Source organism: Orycteropus afer, unplaced genomic scaffold (genome assembly GCF_000298275.1).
Source record: "Orycteropus afer afer isolate SDZICR_OR568_19922 unplaced genomic scaffold, OryAfe1.0 scaffold00264, whole genome shotgun sequence".
Taxonomy (NCBI): domain Eukaryota; kingdom Metazoa; phylum Chordata; class Mammalia; order Tubulidentata; family Orycteropodidae; genus Orycteropus; species Orycteropus afer.
This window is the reverse complement of record NW_006921851.1, coordinates 1,928,526-1,948,288: the sequence shown is the minus strand read 5'-3', so window position 1 is coordinate 1,948,288 and position 19,763 is coordinate 1,928,526. Positions and strand designations below refer to the sequence as shown.

Below are 19,763 nucleotides of genomic sequence, written 5' to 3'. Positions count from 1 at the left end.
TGCCCAGTCCTGTGCCAGCTTCACAATCCTTACTATACCTGAGGCCATCATTGCAGCCACTGTGTCAATCTATCTTGTTGAGGGCCTTCTCCTTCTTCACTGACCCTCCACTTTACCAAGCATGGTATTCTTCTCCAGGGAATAGTCCCTTCTGACAACATGATCAAAGTAGGTGAGATAAAGTCTGGCCATTCTTGCTTCCAAGGAGCATTCTGGCTGCACTTCTTCCAGGACAGATTTTTTTGTTCTTTTGGCAGTCCATGGTACTTTCTTTGCCAACACCACAACTCAAAAGCATCAACTCTTCTTCAGTCTTCCTTGTTCATTGTCCAGCTCTCACATGCATTTGAGGTGATTGAAAATATCATGGCTTGGGTTAGGCTTACCTTAGTCTTCAAGGAGACATCTTTGCTCTTCAGTACTTTGAAGAGGTCTTTTGCAGCAGATTTGCCCAGTGCAGTACGTGTCTGATATATTCACTGTTGCTTCCATTGGTGTTGATTAAATAAAACTAGTGAGATTTAAATACAGGTGACATTTTCCCCCCAATCTGACAAAAATCTAAAAGTTTGATCACATAATCTGTTGGTAAGGCTGTGGGGAAACAGACCCTCTCCTACACTATGGATGTTGTTGTTGTTATGTGCTGTTGAGTTGGACCCAACTCATAGCGACCCCTCCTTGGGTTTCTGAGGCAGTATCACTACAGAAGTAGATTGCCCCATCTTCCTTCCAAGGAGTGGCTGGTGGGTTTGAACCGCCAGCCTTCTGGTTAGCAGTCAAATGCCTTAGGCACTATGCTCCCAGAGCTCCCACATTGTGGATAGAAGTGTAAAATGATCCAACTCCAAGGAGGATATTTGGCAGTACCTGTCAAAAAATCATAAATGACTTGCTCTTGAGCCAGCAATCACACTTCTGGGAACTTATTCTAGAAATACATGCCTATAAAAGTATAAAACGAAGTATGCGCAAAGTTTTTCATTGCATCATTACCTGTAATGGCAAGAAGTTGCAAATAGCCTGTGTCATCTATAGGGACTGGGTAGACAACACAAAGGAATATGCTTCAGATTCAAAAAAGAAAAAATCTATATGTGCTAATATTGAAAGATCTCCTGGATATATGAAGTGATAAAAGCAAGATGTGGAACAGAATATATAATATAGCACATATCCTTGTATGTTAGTGTGGGGCTTACATTAACTTTCCCAAAGAATTTGGTCTTTGCCCTTGATTCCTGAGACATAGTCTCAAAAAAAAAAAAAAAAAAAACCTTGGAATTTATGTGTCTTTGATAACTCTAGACTACATGTAACTAACAGGTTAGGTGAGGTAATGAGATGACTCTGGGGTGGGAGCTGGCCAGGCCAACTACCTTGTGATCAGCCAACTTCAGGGGAGAAGGACTGGAGTTTTGCATTATGTGATGTGACCCCCAAATAAAGCTCTGTACACAGATACTCCATGGGCTTCCTGGATGGTGAAAGGTATTCATGCACATGGGAGGGTAGTGTGTCTCTTCTTTTTGGAACATGGAAACTGCATTGTGAACTGTGATGGTTAATGTTACATGTTAACTTGGCTATGCCGTTATTCTCAGTATTAAGTAATTATCCTCTATTTTGTGATCTAATGTAATGGGAGTTTTCTTGGAGGTATGACCTGCATCTAATATATGTGGATGTTCTGGCAAAGCTCTCTTTCTATCCTGCATCCAACTCATTGTCATCTGACCTCTGGTTCTTGACACATGAGGCAGCAACCTGCTGCCTGATGTGCAGATTTTGGGATTCACCAGCTCCCATAGCCCCATAAGCCAACAGTCTGTCATCTGATCCACCAATTCTGGGTTCATCAGCTCCTGCAACCACACAAAGCCTTCCACCTAATCCTGACCCACAGATTTGCTAACTGCCAGCCTCCACAACTGTATGAGCCATTTCCTTGAAAGAAATCTCTCTATATATCTATATCTGTATCATCTGTATCTATGCTTTACTGTTTTTACTCCTCTAGAGAACCCAGCCTAAGACAGGAACCATCTCAGACCTAGCCCTATACATTTCTTTATTTGTATCCTTTTTTCCTAAAATAAAACTGTGATCACAAGTGTAGTTCTTTTTGTGAATTCTATGAGTTGTTCCAGCAAATTATTGAACACTAAAGGGTAGTAAGAGCCAACAAATCAGAAGTGAGGGAAACCAAGTTGTTCTCTGAGCTTGAGGCTGACATCTTGAAGTGGTAATGGGAAAACCCCAAATTTACAGCTAGTAGGTCAGAAGTGTAGGTGTCATGAGGACAACCCACCTTGCAGCTGGCATCTGAACTCTTTGGCCTACTTAGCATTCTGGAGGATGAGATCCTTTAACTTGTGGGATTTGACCTAGCTTTGGGTGACTAGGGTCAAAGAATTAAGTGCTACATGGGTTGCTGGTATTAGAATTAAACAAGTGAAAAAGGGGGGATTTGATTTATGTTGATTATTATCCACTCAATTAGAAAGAGAGAATACCTTACATTTGTATTTGCATTAAAAAATCCTAGCTGGATACACAAACTAAACACTATTACTTCTTAGGGACATGACACAGAAGGGGCATGTTTTAAATTTTGAATCCTGTGAATTTACTTCCTATCCAAAAAAAAATCGTTTGATAATATAGCCATTGCCCTCAGGATGCTCCTACGTTACATGGGAAAAAGATTTATATATGAACAGCAAATGGGCAGTGATTTTAAACTCTAAGTATTAGTAAAGATGTCCAGTCTTAGAAACCCTTTAAAATAGTGCTACTCTGTTCTGTAGGGTTGCTATGAGTCACAATCGACTCAATGGCAGTGGGTTTGTTTTTGCATTTTTTTTTTTTTTTGGTCACCTTTAAAATTGTATGTATATAACAACTTTAAACTAGAAATCATGAAGCCCAATGTGAAGAAGGCTGAACCTGCAGGTAGGAAAAATAGAAGGCATCCAGGGAATAGCCTGAAGACCAAGTGCCCAGAGTGGGAGAGTAATAATGTAGGAGAAGAATTGTAGACAAGGTTAGGCTGGATCCTGAAGGGCATCAAACTCCAGCTGCAGAATTTGTCAGCTTTTTCTATATGTAATAGGGAGCCACTGAAAGCTTTAGTTAGAAAGATCCCTGTCCAATTTGTATCTTTTTCTCTGGGCTAGGCACACAGACAATCAAGGGAGATCTGACCTACTGCTATCTTTTAATTCTGTCCTTTAAACCATGAAAAACAGGTGAATGTAGACTGAGGGGATTGCATAAATATCAGGGGATCCCATGAGCAGCCTCCATTTCCCCTCTGCCTATGGAGTTACATGTTCTCCTTTGTGGACCTCTTCAAAGGTATACTGGTCTCTCCACTCAGTTTAAAAACAGATCTTGGGAAAATGTCTTCTCCCTATAGCAGATGGAAGGCCAGCGTCCACTCACTTTGAACCCAAGGGCTGGAACATGAACTACCATGTCATGTAGCTGGAGCAAAGGCAGGGATCCATGGTCTAGAAGGCTTCCAGAGAGGTGCCAAAATCAAGATGCACTGGTGAGGGCCGAGAATGAAAGTGAAATGCCAGGAACAGGCAATCCAAAAGGGGTCCTCTGACTCTGGGAAGATCACCTCAAGACCTGATACAGAATTTTTCATGCTTCTTCAGCAAGAAGCACAAATACCAAATAGCTCCAATAAAAATTAAATGAGAAATGCTGAACACATGCTCAGGGAAGTGTTTCTTTTGAGTGCCATGTTGTTGTTACTAGCTGTCATCGTTTGACCCCAACTCATGGTGATCCCATGCACTAGACTGGATTGGACTCTTGTGATCCATAGGATTTTCATTGCCTGATTTTTGGAAGTAGATCACCAGGCCTTTCTTCTGAGTCTAGCTTAGTCTGGAAGCTCCACTGAGATCTATTCAGCATCACAGCAACACACAAACCTCCAGTGACAGGTAAGTTTTAACTGTGAATGAGGTGCATTGGCTGGGAATCTATCCCTGCAAAGAAGGGGAGAATTCTACCACTGAACCACCAATGGCCCCCTACTCCCATAGACAAGAAACCAAACCAGTTACCATCAAGTCGACTCCAAATCATGGCAACCCTATGTGTTTAAGAGTAAAACTATGCTTGATAAGGTTTTTAATAGCTGTGACCTTTTTGTAGTGGATTGCCAAGGCTGTCTTCTGAGATACCTCTGGGAGGGTTCAAACTACCAACCTTTCAGCTGGTAGTCAAACACGTAACCATTTGAGTCATCCAAGGACTCCCATAGTGGAGTTCAAACCAAGCCCAGATGCCCAGTCAGAGGACCTTGCTGCCCTGGGATTCAGCCCTGCACTTGAGGGGCAGAGACAAGGACATCTTAGTGACCAGATCTTCACCACAACAGATAGGAACTCTGTTGTAACAGATGATATCTTTGAGCCCAATTCCTAGGATGTGAGAAACAGGCTTTTTTTTTTTTTTTTTCCCTTGCTTGGGAAAACAACCCACAAATAGCCCCCTGTTTTTTGTACCTGACTCCCTGCTGGTGCGGCGGCCAATCTAGAAGTCTCTGCAGGCCATTTTCCTTCCTTCTTCTTATGCAACGAGCCCCTCCAGAATGGAATGAGTGTATTGGCAGCAAAAAGTAAACACCAGAAAGTCCTAGCAGGTGCATCTTTTGGGTCTTTAGTGCTGTGGCCTGTCCCCTATACCTTCCAGGACATGCCTCTCTTGTCCTTCAACAGCCATTTGTCTTTACAGTGACTTTCACTGCCCCCAGTATGGGTGTCCTCACCCCTTTAAGACACAACTCCAGCTAGTGCTTGGTTTCTGTCTAGTAAGAGCTCCTGAGCATGGTCCATGTGGCCCCAGCAGAGTGGTAGGATGGACTTGGTCTGAGCATGAGGAGATCTGGCTTCCTGAGCATTTCTCCCTGATTTCTTGTTGTTCGTTTAGCCCTGGATAGTCATATAATTCCTGAGCACCACTTGCCCCAATTATCTTATCTGCCTGGATGCTGAGCCTTAGATAGATCCATTCCAGCTTCTGGCCCCAAGTCCTGATTCTGGGAGGAGGGGATGCACCTCATTCCCCTGCATTCTGGAATGACAGGAGTGGGTGGGCTCAGGATGAGTGACTGCTCCTCTTCTCAGGTGAACTGATCATTAGGTCACATCTAGGGAAGTTTGCTCGGAAGGAAGGTTGGGCAATCTACTTCCGTAGTGACTGCCTTGGCAACCCAAGGAGGGGCTGCTATGAGTCAGGTCCGACTCAATGGCACATAACAACAACAACAACAGGGAAGTTTGAGGGAGCTCTGGTGGCATAGTGCCTAAGGCATTTGACTGCTGACCAGAAGACTGGTGGTTCAAACCCACCAGCCACTCCTCAGAAGGAAGATTGAGCAGTCTACTTTCATAGAGATGATGCCTCAGAAACCCAAGGAGGGGTCACTATGAGTCCAAATCAACTTGACGGCAGTGAGTTTGGTTTGGTTTAGGGAAGTTTGAGCAGTGCTCACTGCAGGATCATAAACTTTTGTCTTCTGTAGTAATGACAGAGGGGTGCCAGAGGTGAGGTAATGAATGGACAGTCAATTGACCAAAGAGAATTGAGGCCATCTCTGACTGTTGGCTGCTAATATTTGTATTGGTGATTGTTCTGAGCCTATATCTAGTCAAGCCTCCTTTGGGGTGGTGTCTGGACATAGGATGCGTCCACCAGGGGGCAGTGCAACTTGTCACAGCTTTGGAGCCACCACAAGACTTGGATAAAGAAGTAAGGTCATCATGGTACTGACATAGGATTCCATAGAACAGATTTGGGCTTGGAGGGCATCTAGGATTTGAGCCTAACCACTCTTATTTTAGGAGCTCTGGTGGCATAGTGCCTAAGGCATTTGACTGCTAACCAGAAGACTGGCGGTTCCTCAGAACCAGCCACTCCTCAGAAGAAAAATTGGGCAATCTACTTCTGTAGTGATACTGCCTCAGAAATCCAAGGAGGGGTCAACTCAATGGCAGTGAGAGTGACTTGTATTTTAGATGAGGAAACTGAGGATCAGAGACCAGAAGTAAGTTACCATGTTTACTCAGTCGGCCAGTAGCAGGAATCTGTATCTAGGCCTACCTCGTAGATGGGGCATGGTCTCAATTCATCTTAATTTTTAACAGCCAGGAGCTAAATTAGTAAAAAGTACATTCCTCTCACCACCACCAAAAAACAAACAACAAAAAAAAAGAGCTAGCAACTTGGCCATTTGAGTCATCAACCCATCCTGTAGGGGGCTCTGCCCTATGGGAAACTTCAGAAGCCTCATGGGTACTGGGCTATGTGAGAGCTATCATGTCCTCCAAAAATGTGCTAGTTTTACACCTGGGAATTCCAGGTCTCCCATGACAAGAGCTGCCAGGAGAGCCCTGTACAAGAAGGTGCAGTTTGATCCATCTCCCAGAGTATCTGCAGCACTGTTGTTCAGACCTGGCCTGGAGGCACTGGGAGCCTCTCAGGGCAGAGTGTCTGCAGGCTCCAGTCTCAGGAGGACATGGGTGGTTTCTATAGTGTCCACGAGGTTTTTAGAGCAGCAGCTCCTAATGGACATGATCATGAGTGTGAAGGATTCCTGGAAAATAGCAAATTCATACAAAGCCAACCGATGAAAGGTGAATTTGGAATAGGAGTTTTGCCATGTTCCTGGAGAAAAGATGGAAAGATGCCAGCAGAAAGGATGACTTTAGGTAACAGTAATAACATTCACATGTGCCTGGTAAACACCAGAGAGTCTCTGGGTAGTGTAAATGGCAGTGCCTAAGGCGTTTGACTGCTAACCAGAAGGCCAGCGGTTCAAACCCATCAGCTACTCCTTGGAAGGAAGATTGGGCAATCTATTCCATAGAGATACCACCTCAGAAACCCAAGGAGGGGTTGCTATGAGTTTAATGACTCTACAGCAGTGAGTTTGGTTTGTGTGTGTGTGTGTGTGTGTGTGCATGGACAAAAAATTTATGAAACACTGTTCTTGCTTTGTCTAATTTATTCTCGGTGGTTGTATATCCACAGTACCAACATCATGATACTGAAAGACTAATGACTTTGAGTTTGAGAGACGGTGGCTCCATGCTTCTGGAGTAGCCAGTTTGTGCTTGGGATGAAGGTGGGTGTGAGCAAGCAGAAGCACTTGGCTTGCTGAACCCTTGCATTCTTTCTAAGCCCTAGGCATTTGCTTCATCTTCTGAACTTCTTGTACTTTTAATCAATAAACTGCCTGCACAGAGCAGGAGATGTAACACCAAGGTATGGGAGGGGTTCCTGTAGAAAGGCATTTTGCCTTGTGTGGGGAGACTCTTTTGAGATTTGGTTTTGTAGAGGTGGGCATTTGATATTCTGATGTTACAGAGCTGAGAACCAGCAGACTTCAGTTCTGCCAGCTCCCAAAGCCACATGTTGTGTTGGTGGTTCAGAGCACAGTGAGGCAACTCCACAAGCTGTGATCCCAAGCCATGCTCCTCCTACATAGAGGGGAGTATGTCTTTAAGCCAGATAACCACTCTGTGACATTATAGAAATCTTCCCTAGGTACCCCCCTTTGTTTTAATTTGTGGTGTCTCTCCTACAGTTTGTCTTCAAGCATAAACCAAAACACCTTGATTGTTACTTTGATGTCACCACTGCCTGAGGGGAACCATGGACAGAGATATGTGGGGGGTAGACATACATGGGGCTCAGAGTTTAACCAGAGACAAATGGGGCAGTGGGGCAGACCCAGCTCCCTTTCCTCTTTTTCCTTGGTTTTTATGCTTTTTGTTTTTTCTTCATGAAGAAGACTTAAAATTGGGAGGCCCAGATGATGAAAAAGTATGTACTTGGAACTAGCATTGTGCTGTATCTCAGGTACTTGGGTGTCTAATGTTCATGTTGCTGGCACCCATAAAGTGTTCAGTATGGCTGGTAGGTAAATGAGCCCTCTCCAGAAACCCAGTGCTGGTCTTTTCCAATCCTATATTTAAGGTTTGCTGTAGTAAACTCATAAAATGTCAGAGCTGAAAACAGCTCTCAAAATTAAGGACCATCCCTGCATTTCAAAGATGGTTCCTGTATTCTGTTTGTCCTTATGTTCAGAAGACCTAAGCTACTCAAATTATCCCATTAGAACATCATTCTCTTCTCATGAGGCTTTGGTGTTTAAGACACTCTGAACTGTAATCAGTCATTTGTACCTCAGCGTGAATGCACTTATTAGCTCCATGACCAGTATCAGTTTCATTAAGCAGAAAGAAAAACTCTTATCTAAGTAATACTGTGTGTCTGGTTGCACTAACCCAGGGGCAAAGTGTTGCTAACTGTGTAGTGAAAAACTCACTGCCATCAAGTCAATTCTAACTCATAGTGATCCCCCCAAGCCTGTAAATCTTTATGGAAGTGGATTGCCTCATCTTCCTCCCTCAGAGCAGCTGGTGGGTTTGAACCACCAACCTTCAAGTTAGCAGCCAAATGCCTTAGCCACTGCACCACCTAAGGATCAGTATCAATCCAATTCCCAAAGCATGGAAATGGATGCAGTCCTCACTTTCTCATTTCTTTATCCTTGTCACCAGCTGTTCATGTGGTGTGCTCTCTCTTCAACCCTAGCCATATGCAGCTGGGTCAGAGCTCGCAAGTTAGAAGGACAGCTGCCCATGAAGCATTTCTTTGATCCTAGTCACCCAGAGCTAGGTCAGAGCTTACACGTTAGAAGGACACTTTCTTTCAGATGGCAGGCCCTGGTAGCTCTCATGACCCCTGTAGATTCAATAATTCTCTGGAGCAACTCATAGAATCTTACAAAGAGAATACTACACTCACAACTATATGTTTGTTGCAACCCAAAAGAATACAAACAGAGATGCATAGGGTGAGATCTGGGAGGGGTCATAGTGTGGAGCTTCCATGACCCAAAGAGGGATAAGCTACCCTCTCCCCTGCATAGTAACCAACCAGGAAGCTCCATCTAAGCCTTGGGACTAAGGGCTCCTATTAGGATCAGCACCATGGCCATGATAGATTACATCATACCTCCTGAGGCTTAGTCAGCATTGAGGCCTCAGGTGGTCTGGTCAGTTCCCATTCATAAGCCTCAGGTGTTGGTACAATGCAAAAGAACCAATAACAGAGGCCAACTTGCTTTCTGCAAGGTGATTCCACTGGCACTGTGGAGGAACTAGTGGCTCCAAGGGGAATAAGATATGGTCCTTGTGATACAGTGTCATAAAATGCCATGACAGAAATTTACACAATAGACTTGTGAAATAAGAATTATCCTCCTCATTTTACAGATGAGGCTCTAAGAGGTTAAACTATATTGTGACTGTGAGACTATACTAAACCTGCTGCTCTCATTAATGTATTGTGAATGTTCTTCTATGACAGTGCACATAGACCTTCTGGGTTGTTTCTTGTTCTTCACCAAATGTTGCCATGATGGACAAACTTTAATACTGAGTTTGTTCCCTTGTCCAGCTCCTGCCTTTGGCTGTTCCCCAGGCATTTGACGGAGAGTGGGCCCCACAGGTGCCCACAGGACACCCCTACTGACTGAGCAGTCCAGATTCCCCTTTTCCATCTATCTGGGCACCAGTGTAGGTGCCGACTTCCCACACCTGGGCTCACCTTGTGTGATACTCATTGGCTCAGAACTCCCTGACTGCACTGGGTCAGCATGCCCAAAGCTCCTCAGGCCATTATGTCTCTTGAGTTAGGACACACCTGTGAAGATTGGAGTATTTCTTTGGGATACCTGCTCAGTGGCACTACAAGTCAATTCTTGGTAGCATGTAAGGAAATGGACCAGCAGACCATGTGCCTTTGGCTCTTACACTTGTCCCTCATGGGCCTCTTCCACAATGACCATGAGCATATCCCGACTCTCATCAACCTCCACCACCTTGCCTTCTCCCAGCACACTTAATCTCATGCCCTCCTCCAGGAGGAATTCAGACTGGCTGGGAGAATATGACACGAGGCTTACTCAAGTGACTAATCCAAAGTGGCCAGCAGAGGCTGGTTGCCTACTGGCCTTGGAGCATTTGCCTTTCAAGAGGCCACATTGGAGGCTAGACCTGGGAGAGAATTGGGAAAGGGCACCAGGAACTTGGGTCAAGAGGGCCCCTGTGGCACCCCATGGCACAAACCCCTCAAAACTGGCGACAGCTGACTGAGGGCTGGCTTGGCTTGGACAAGTCACTATGTCCTCTGCACAGCATCCTCCATTCTAAAGAGAGGAGGTCACTGGAACCTTCTGTGGTTCCAAGTAGCTCTGATGGAGCAAAGGCTGACTAGATGGGATGGCAAGTCTGGCTGGCTTCCTTTGAACCAGAAGAGAGCAGGAAGCTGAAGGAACAGCAGTGGGATTTTTATAATCCCTCCTTATGGAACTACTGTGTGCACATCATTTGTCCAGCTTGGGGGAGGATAAGACAACACTAGTCATAGGGAGGGGTCTCCAAGGTCTGTGACAGCCTTTCTGCCTGACTTGAGGCCTGGCTTGAGCATGATAATGCCTGGTTTTCGAGGATGATAGCCCTTGGGAAGTGCACAGGGGTGGTGGACCTTGATGACACCCTCTGCCCTCTCCATAAACTCTGGCTCTTCACCAGAGGGTGTCCCTGCTGGTGGCATTGAGACCCCCAATACCATGTAAGGATTTACACCATGGGAAGGGCCTTTAGTTCCAGTACCTTTTCTGGGTTTTACAACTACCCCCTGTGACAGAGAAAGGACTGTATCCTCATGGTACAGATTGAAATCTGGGGCTCACAGAAGCTAAGTTATTTGCCCTGCACAGAAATTGAAGGTAATCCTGAGGCTGCAAGTGAGGCCTCTTGACCACTCTGCTGTAAGAATACTGCAGCTGCTTAAAAACCAAAAAACCAAACCCATTGCCATCAAGTTGATTCGACTTATAATGACCCTTCTTTGGGTTTCTGAGGCAGTATCTCTACAGAAGTAGATTGCCCAGTCTTTCTCCCGAGAGGTGGCTGGTGGGTTAGAACCACCAGCCTCCTGGTTAGCAGTCAAATGCCTTAGGTACTCTGCCACCAGAGCTCCTACTTTTGAGGAAAAATAGTTTAATACCAGGTGCTGCTACCAGGTTCAAGAACCTGTGGAGGTGTCATTGGGCCAGTCAAGGAACTGGGAGTAGTATTGGAATGGGATATTTCTTCAGAGCAAGTGGAGAGGTGGCTGCCACAGTTATGCCCTTTTGCAAAACCCAAGACTTCTTTCCTTGGCGAAACAGCCCTGCCAAACACCATGGCTGGAGCAGTGTTCTTCCAGTAGGCAATCAGCTGGGTGCAGAGGCCACTGGCATTGGCTCTGGGAGGCAGGGAGGCCACTGGCCCCTCCCAGAAGGGGAAGCCAGGGCTGTTGTATGACTTAGGACTACTAGGTCATGCATGGCAATGAGAAGAAGGGTGGCAGCAGAGGAAAAATAGTTGTTGTCTTTCCTTCCTGATGTCAGGAAGTCTCTAAGACTTCAGTCAGAAACTGCGGTGTCCTCTGTGGAAAATAGATACCTTTAGAACTTGTCTGAGAGTTAAATTCAGGCTTTCCCTTGCTGACCACTGACTTCCCTGCTGCTGAGTTCCTACAAGTGGTATTTGTTCCTTATTTTTCTGAGAGTGGTTATATAATGAATGTTTTCAAAGGCTTTGATTGACCCTAGCTCTGGTTACCCTCTCTCCTGCACCAAGAAATGCCTGCTTGGCAGTGTTTGAGGGATTGGGCAAAGACAGTTGATTGGGAGACAACTTGCTTGTGCCTCCTGTTGAAGGGGCGTGCCGAGACCATTACAACAAGGGGTGAGAGTCACCACAAAGACAGCTTAATACGAATGAGATTAATCCAGAATGAGCAGCTCAAGCATGGCAATGACCAGGGGGCAGATAGTGGGGAAGTGAGCTGGGCTTTGTGTGGGGCCTGGAGACTTTAAGGGGACTTGAGGACTACTCACTACCTTCCTGGAGTCACGCTGAGCATCCAATAGGACTCACTTGGCATTTATACTGACCATCTAGGTCCTTAGTGCCCAGAGGCCAGAGAAATCAATCTAGAAACCAGAAGGGCTAGAACTTAAGAAGCAGATCAAGAAACACATTACAAATGGAAAGCACAAATTGTTCATTATACACTATCATGAAGGAAATGCCTCTATTCCCCATTGGTTTAGTGATGCTCATTGCTCACTAAGACTCTGCTTAAAGGCCAGAGCCATGAGGGCTCATCTTGTAGTGTGAGAGTGAGAGATAATTATTCTATGACTAAGAATAGGAGACTAAAAAATGTATTTTACAGCAGCCCTCTTTTGAATCGTTCCTGGTGCCCCTGTTGTTGCTCAGTTTGGATAAAAGCAAGGAATGGGTATGCTCATAGGCATCTTTAGAAGTGATCTCATTAACCTCTCATTGGACAGATGAAGAGCAGAAATTTGATGTGCCCAAGATCACCCAGAGGGTAAGCACAGAGCTGGAGCTGGAACCAGACCTCTAATTCTGGGAGCAGGTTCTGTTCTTGGTGCCTTGGGGTGCAGGGCTCTAGGTGCTTAGAAGGGACACTCAGTGGTTCCACAGCTTGGGGGATGAGGAAGGGGGTCAGATATTTCTGGTACTGTATGTACTCCAGCTTGCTCAGTGGGGTGAAGAAAGAAACTGTCCAGTACATATTCCTTCCTTGGTTGGAATGTTCTATCGTAAAGCTGACACTTGTGACCCTAATTGACTCTGGGATGGAGGCTGAGGTCACTTCAGTGGCCTTTCTGTTTGTCCTGCATTTGCACTTGATCAGCTCTCTGTGTGGGGCATCCCAGCTGCATCAACAGAGCAGTTTTGGAAGAGAAAATATCTGGAAAGCTGAGGACTCAGGAGGGTATCTGATCGATTTCACACTATGGAACACCTGCTGTCAGCACTAGGGCAGGATCAAACTCCTTACCTTTGAGGAGTCCCTCCTCCTTCAGGAGCTCACAAACAAGCTGACTGCAAACATCAGATGTTTCATTGTCCTGTGGAAAGTGTTGAGACAAATCAGGGAAAGTGGGGTATAAGAAGTGTACATAAGGTAAAACAGTGCCAGAATGTCAAATGATTGCCATTTGGTGGTGGGATTATATTTATATATTATATAAATGTAAATATGTTAGAAAATGAGTCAGGGTGGGAGCCTTCTAGCAAATTATATTTATATTTATATTTTTCTGTTCTTGAGCATGAATTTCATTTAATTAAGAAAAAGAACTTAAAGAGAATGATTATCTTAAGATGTCTTGGGATTAAATGATTGAACTATACAAATCCTTCATCCTTCCTTCTTCTCCCAAGGTCACACTATACCAGGGATACTCATTTTCACAGAAGACACTCTGTGTCTTTATAGCCTCCAATACCAAGTTGTTTTTCTATTACTGGAAAATAGAAATACCAAGAAAGTAGTGGAGATTAATGGAAAGAGCTCTGAGCTAGGAGTGGTTGGATGCAGATAATTATACTTGTTTACTACTGTTCAGTTGTCTGGCCCTGGGAAGGTAGCTTAACTTCTCTGATCCTCAGTTTCTTCATCTATTATTGTCATCTGCTGTTGAGTAGGCCTCTGATTCATGGTGACTCAATACAGGAACAAAATGCTGCATGATTCTGCACTGTCCCCATGATCAGTTGGTTGATTTTTGAAAGTAGATTGCCAGGCCTTTCTTCCTAGTCCATCTTAGTCTGGAAGCTCTGCTGAAACCTATTCAACATCATAGCAACACACAGGCCTCCACTAACAGAGGTGTGCCATTGTCCAGGAACTGAACTTGGGTTTCCAACATGGAAGGCGAGAATTCTACCTCTGAACCACCACTGTTCCTCACTTTTATGGGTTGCTATAAGGACCAAATTAAGCAACAATAGGAAGATTTAAGACTGACATACTAATGGCAGATTAATGATGGTTATGTTGTTGATAACTTAGCTTTTTTTTTTTTTTTGTAGTAGATGTTTAGTTTTTGCCTGGATTTCTGAAGAGGGAGGGTAAGTGAGTTGCTTTTAAAATCAGATCACATCTTGAGAATTTTCTCAAACCTGGGATATGGGCTCCTCTTTTCTCTTTTTTTCCTGATGCTTTCCTGGCAGGTGACTTTTTCAGCCAAAATCCTAAAAATCTGCTTTTCTTAAAGACCCTGACAATCATCTCCAAACATGCAGTCAAGGTCTAAAAGACGTTTTGTGCAACTGATGAAAATTCCAGAGTTCTGAAACTGTCTGTTCAATCTTAAAATTCTCTTGATGCCTCAATAGAGCCTCATGAAATGTCTAACCAGTGCATAGCTGGGGCTTGATTGGCATGTTGAAGGACTGGAGGATGTCAAAGGATTAGAGTGAAAGGCAGATGGCAGCAGTGAGGAAAGCATGAAGTTCTAGTAGGAGCCCAGTAAATTCCAGGAGCCCAGACCTTTCAGAAATGTCAGCTAAGCTAAGAGGCCAGGTTCTCATTATCCTAAAGCTAATGATCCTGCTACTCTAGTTGCAGCTAGAGATTTTCCCACACCCAGCATCCAACGTGCTCAGAGCTTCTTGGAGAGCTCTGGAAGATGGAAGCCCAGATTAGAATAATGAGAGTCAGGGTGGAAGCCTTCTAGCAAAGCCTGTCAGTCTGCCAAGAAGTGGCCATGTTGCAGTGACCTAGTTGACTGGATATACTATCAGGAAGACCTACATGGAACCAGGGGCGGCTCCTTCCAGTGGCTGTCGGGCTGGGGGAAGCCCTTGAGAGAAAAAGGAGCAAGGCTTAGCCTCAACTCTTTCCAGAGCATCTTAACATGAGCAGTTGGCCTCCTTGGGCCTCAGTGATGGGAGCCTGGGTCCTGGGGCTGATGTGTGAGGAACAGGTGAATGTCTGTGAAATGCTTTCCCAGTGGAAACTGTTGTTGCTGAACAAATGTTTGTGGGTAATGACCATGTGAAACATGAGTGGAATGTACTCATTAAAACTGGAAATAAGTGGCCTGTACCTGCCCCCTTTCCTGTGAACTGCACTTGGAAACTACTTCTGTAGCACTTATTGTTTGCTCTGCTCTAGCCCATACTGTAGCACTGGGGTGAGTGGTGTGTGGAAGAGTTAATTCAGACACTTTTGAACACCTGCTATATGCAAGACAGAATGCAAAAGTGACTCACTTCTTGCCTTTGATAAACTCAGTCTAGGTAGGGGAATAGACTGATAAATAACAATTGTAGCATGGAGTGAGCAGTCCTATCATGAGGTATGTCTACAGTACTATTGGCACAAGACCAGAGAATAATTTATTTTGCCTGAGGATGGGTTGAGGCCAGAGATAATATTTGGATTGGACTTTGACTGACCCATAGTTCACTGTAAATGAGGTTGGTGGAGTAAGGAGTCAAAGGCCCTGAGGAAGGATAGGGCTAGAGGGTTTGGGAATGGCAGGAGTCAGTGCTGTTGATCCCCTGCTGTCTTTGTGCAGGTTTTGTGCTGGGGCTGGAGAGGGAATATGGTGCCATCCTAGGAGGTTGAGGGAAGCCAGGGCCAGGACTGGGTGGTAGGTGGTTGTAATTGAGTCTTAGGCAGACATTTGAGGAGCTGAGGGATGTTCCAGGCAATGTCCAGCCATGGAGTTTTGTTTGGAAACACCAACATTTGGGCAGGCTGTGATGACAGAGGAAGGCTCCATGGGTTTGCAAAGCCACAGCTGGACACTGAGGACCCAGGCAGCACCCACTCCTGCTCACCTTGAGCAGTGCCTGAAGAGCTGAGCCACGTGAGGGAGTTGGCTCTCCACCAGGCTGCACCTGGGCCATCAACTCCTCTCTGCAAGGGGCCTAAGGATGACATCCTTCCATGTGGTCCTTTCTTGCTCCAGGGGTGAGCCCCCATTGGGGACAGCTGAAGCCAAGACATCTGTGGGAAGGTCTGGTGGCATGGTGCTAGGTCTGCCCAGTTCAGTGCTTGCCAGTATGGTCCAGGAGCCACTGCCCTAGTGATGGAGGAGGCCCTGGGCTTACATCCTCTTGATCACTCTACAGACAGAGGTATACAGGATGGAGAAAATTGAGGCCAGACAAAAATGCTTAGAGAACGAGCCATCCACCAAGGAGTGAGCCCAGACATGAGGGGGCAGCCTGGGCTCCATGCTTGGTGGGCAAAGGGTGGGTTGAAGAAAGGTGAAGGAGCAGGCCTCCAGACATGAAGACTGCCACCAAGACAGGGTATGGAAGGAAGGAGGAGCAGATCTGAGGGTAAAGGGTGACTTTGTTTGGGATGTGAGAATGTGGGGAGGCCCCACTGCAGGCTGTGCCAGCTTCCATCCGTCCTCTGGGCCACATAGCATGGGGATTGCTGGTGGTTCACATAGCTGCCACACCGCTTCACAGCCTTTCACACACACACACACGAAGACACACACATGCATATGCCTTAGCCATGCTGTTGAGCCCCTGTGTCCCTGTCCCCCCACCTGCTCTTTTCATCCTATCAGCCAAATACCCAAATACCCCAAAATGGGCCTTTCTCCCTCCCCACTTTTTTCCCCTCTTTTGCTTTTTCTCTTCCTGTCCATTTTCCTTCTTTCTTCCTCCCCTGCATGTGGGGGTTTGGTGACTGTTGCTGAAAGTGGGGTTCAGCATTCCAGAGAGGAGTGTGGAGAAGAGTGGGCAATTTTGAAGAGAGGCTAACAGTTCATCACCTTCTTTGAACCTCATGCACCACCATGTACCCCAGTGGTTGATTTTCAAGAGAAGGAACCAGGAAGAAAGGTGCACACTTAGAGCCCTTTGAAGCCCCTGGGTTGAGAGCACAGGAAGCCATTGCTGACCAATGTTCCTCTGCATCCTAGGACCTGAGCTCCTTCGCCATGCCACTCCTGGATGGAGACCTGGAGAGCACAGAAAAGCATTCTCGCAAGGTAAGCTGCCTCCCTCTCAGCTTCTCCTGGCTCACCTGTGGGGCTTACTGAGATGCCACCTGCTGTGGTGGACACTGGGACAGGTCACTGCACAGGTCAAGCTCCTCTCCTCATCTGTTGCCCCATCTGAGAGCACACTGGGCTCTACTCCTGTTCCTCCTTCTCCCTCTGAGTCCTGTTACTGTGGTTAGAATCCCCAATATGAGCAGTGATCATTGAAAAAGAGTAGCAATGAGCTGAGTACCAAGGGGCCAAGTAGCAAAGTGAGGAGGCTGATACCATTGATGGATGTGAGGTTTGGGGTCATCTATGTTTTTCAGTTACTCTCTTCCTCAACCCGCCTGCACTCCCTCTGAAAAGCTAACTTTTGGTCTCTCTCCCTTCCCCTGGTTTTGCACCTATCCCTTCTCCACATGCCACTGCCCCTTTTTCTTCTCTTTCATCCTCATTTTTTGCTTTTTCTGGGCCTCTCTTTGGTTTACTGCTCTTCTGGTCCTACCCCAATGATTAATTTTTCTTCCATTAGGAAACCAGTGTCTCTACAAGGCTGTCAGCTATCCTGGACCTGGTAGACCAGAGGGAGTATATAAGGATAGAAAGAGGATAAAAGTTACTCTGGGAGGTGTGGGGTGGCCAAGCAAGAAAGGGTGGAAAGGCTGCCTGGGGTGAGGAGACATGGGACCCCTGTACCTCAGACCTCTGTGGTAGGGATTTGATGAAGGTGCTACCAATTGCAAACCCAGTAAGAGAAGAGAGTGAGCAGGTAGGTCTAAGAGTAGAGATTCAGAGTGAGGTCTGACTCTAGGGCTCTGGGTGATGCCAGCCAGCACTAGAGCAGGACAATAACAGACAAGGTCAGTTTATTCCCTAAACATTTTGAATTACATTCAATTAAACCAACAAATTAGTTTAGACCTTTGGGGCAAAATTGGCTCTGCTTCCTGCCTAGACACCTCCAACCCTCATCAAATAATCCCATCAACAGTGATTGGCTCATCCAGAAATGGCTTGTAAAAGATGCTGTGGCCATGGCCTCTAGAGCTTCCCAGGTTAGTAGGGAAGAAATGGAGGGCCTGGAAGGAGCAGCAGCCTGGTCAGGCCCATCTGTAGGACTCAAAGGGCTTGCTGCCACAAAAAGCTTCCTCCACACAAGTGAGGGCTGAAGTAAGGACTCACCCTGAGGGAAAAACACAGAGATGCTGTGGCTGGGATGGGGCCAATAGTGCTGGAGTCTCACATAGCCCAAACCTGACCCCAACTGTGGCTCTCTGGAATGGTTCCTGAACAAGTAAGTCATTGTCACAAATGAATGGTATCTGGACAGAAAAGGACAATGACAGTTTTCTTACCACCACCCAACATTGACTTAGAATTTTGGTAACACTAGCAGTGGTGTTGGAAAATTCTAGGACATGAGCCTTACCCTCTGAGTGGGATAGAAGAGAAGACATAAACTCACAAGAAGGTGACTAGTTGTAATAGCATCATCCAGCATATGTCTTAGCAATAGAGGCTGCAGAAAACTCAAGGAACAAGTTCCTATTAACTGGAAGGCATTTGTTCTTGATCAAAAATATTCTTCTTCGTTTTTTAAAAATTGTAGTAAAATACATAAAACAAAGCATTTGCCATTTCTACCATTTTGACATTAATTATGTTCACTCTAATGTGTATTTTCTACCACACTTAACAAAAACTCTGTAAAACATATTCTTTAACAGCACCCTTTTTCTCCCTGTATCTTTTAGCACCTGTATGACCTGGAGACAGAACTTCTGAAGCAAAGTGTGTTTGTTGGGAAGAGAAGGGGAGGAATACTTGGGATTCCCACTGACTTTGTAGCCTACAACTGTTCCTTGGGCCTCTGCTACCCCAATCCTATCCCCAGCTCCATCCCAGTGTTGCCTACCCAAGAGGGCAGACACTTCCTCCTCCTGACTTGACAGTTGTTGGTTCCACTTTCCACTGATTCCAATAGCCTTGAATTTCTATTGGCCTAGCAAGGCCCACCTTTCTGCGGGCAGGTTAGGTAACTGTTTCTGTGTACTAGTCTCTAAATTGGCTGGGAAGGGCTTCGCTCTCCCCCTGCCAAATTCTGTCCCTTACATTAGGGGTTCAGTTCAAAATGTAAATACCCCTGAAAAGAAAAACATGGTTTAAATTCTTATTGGTATCTAACCCTTTCTGAGGGTGTATCTTAGTTTCCTAGGGCTGCCACTAAAAAAAAAAAAAATTCTGCCAACCGAGTGGCTTATAAGAATAGAAATGTATTATCTCACAGTTCTGGAGACTAGAGTCTGAATTCAAGGAGTCATCCAGTTCCTTCTCATATGTCCGGGCTTCTGGGATACATAGGTGTTCCTGGACTTGCCATTGCAGCATAACTCCATAGTCACATAGCCATCTACCTTCTGTTTGTCTCTCTTTCCTTTTAAGGATACCACTTAGATTGGATTAGGACCCACCTTACTCCAGGAAGACCTTGTATTAACTTAGCTGGTAACATCTATAAAGATTCTATTTCTAAACAACAAGTTCAAGTTCACAGGTACCAAGATCAGGGCTTCAATACATCTTTTTAGGGAACACAATTCAATGTATAATGGATAGTAGGAAGAGAATCGGAGATGCTGCCAGGCTCTTACAGTAGAGAGGAGGAGAAAGCAGAGGTAAAGAGGGGCTCTGCAGGAGGCAGCACAGCTAGAAACCAGAGGAGAGCAGAGGCCAGGTGGGAAGCCAGGTCTCCCTTCCCTTCCCTTCCCTTCTTCCCAAAGCTGGGCTTTGCTCCTTTCCTTCCTTCCCTGATGGGAACCCTGGCCTCACTTCCTTTCCTTCT

The 19,763-nt window shown here is 45.6% G+C and overlaps 1 protein-coding gene across 1 annotated transcript in view; it reads left to right on the top strand.

The window, feature by feature from the left end:
- The window catches only part of PRKAG2 (protein kinase AMP-activated non-catalytic subunit gamma 2), a 619,849-nt gene that overhangs the window by 168,203 nt on the left and 431,883 nt on the right, over positions 1-19,763 (top strand). Inside the window, exon 2 of the mRNA XM_007950134.2 lies at positions 16,859-16,927. Coding sequence (XP_007948325.1) covers positions 16,859-16,927 — 69 coding nt within the window. The remainder of the gene's footprint in view (positions 1-16,858; positions 16,928-19,763) is intronic.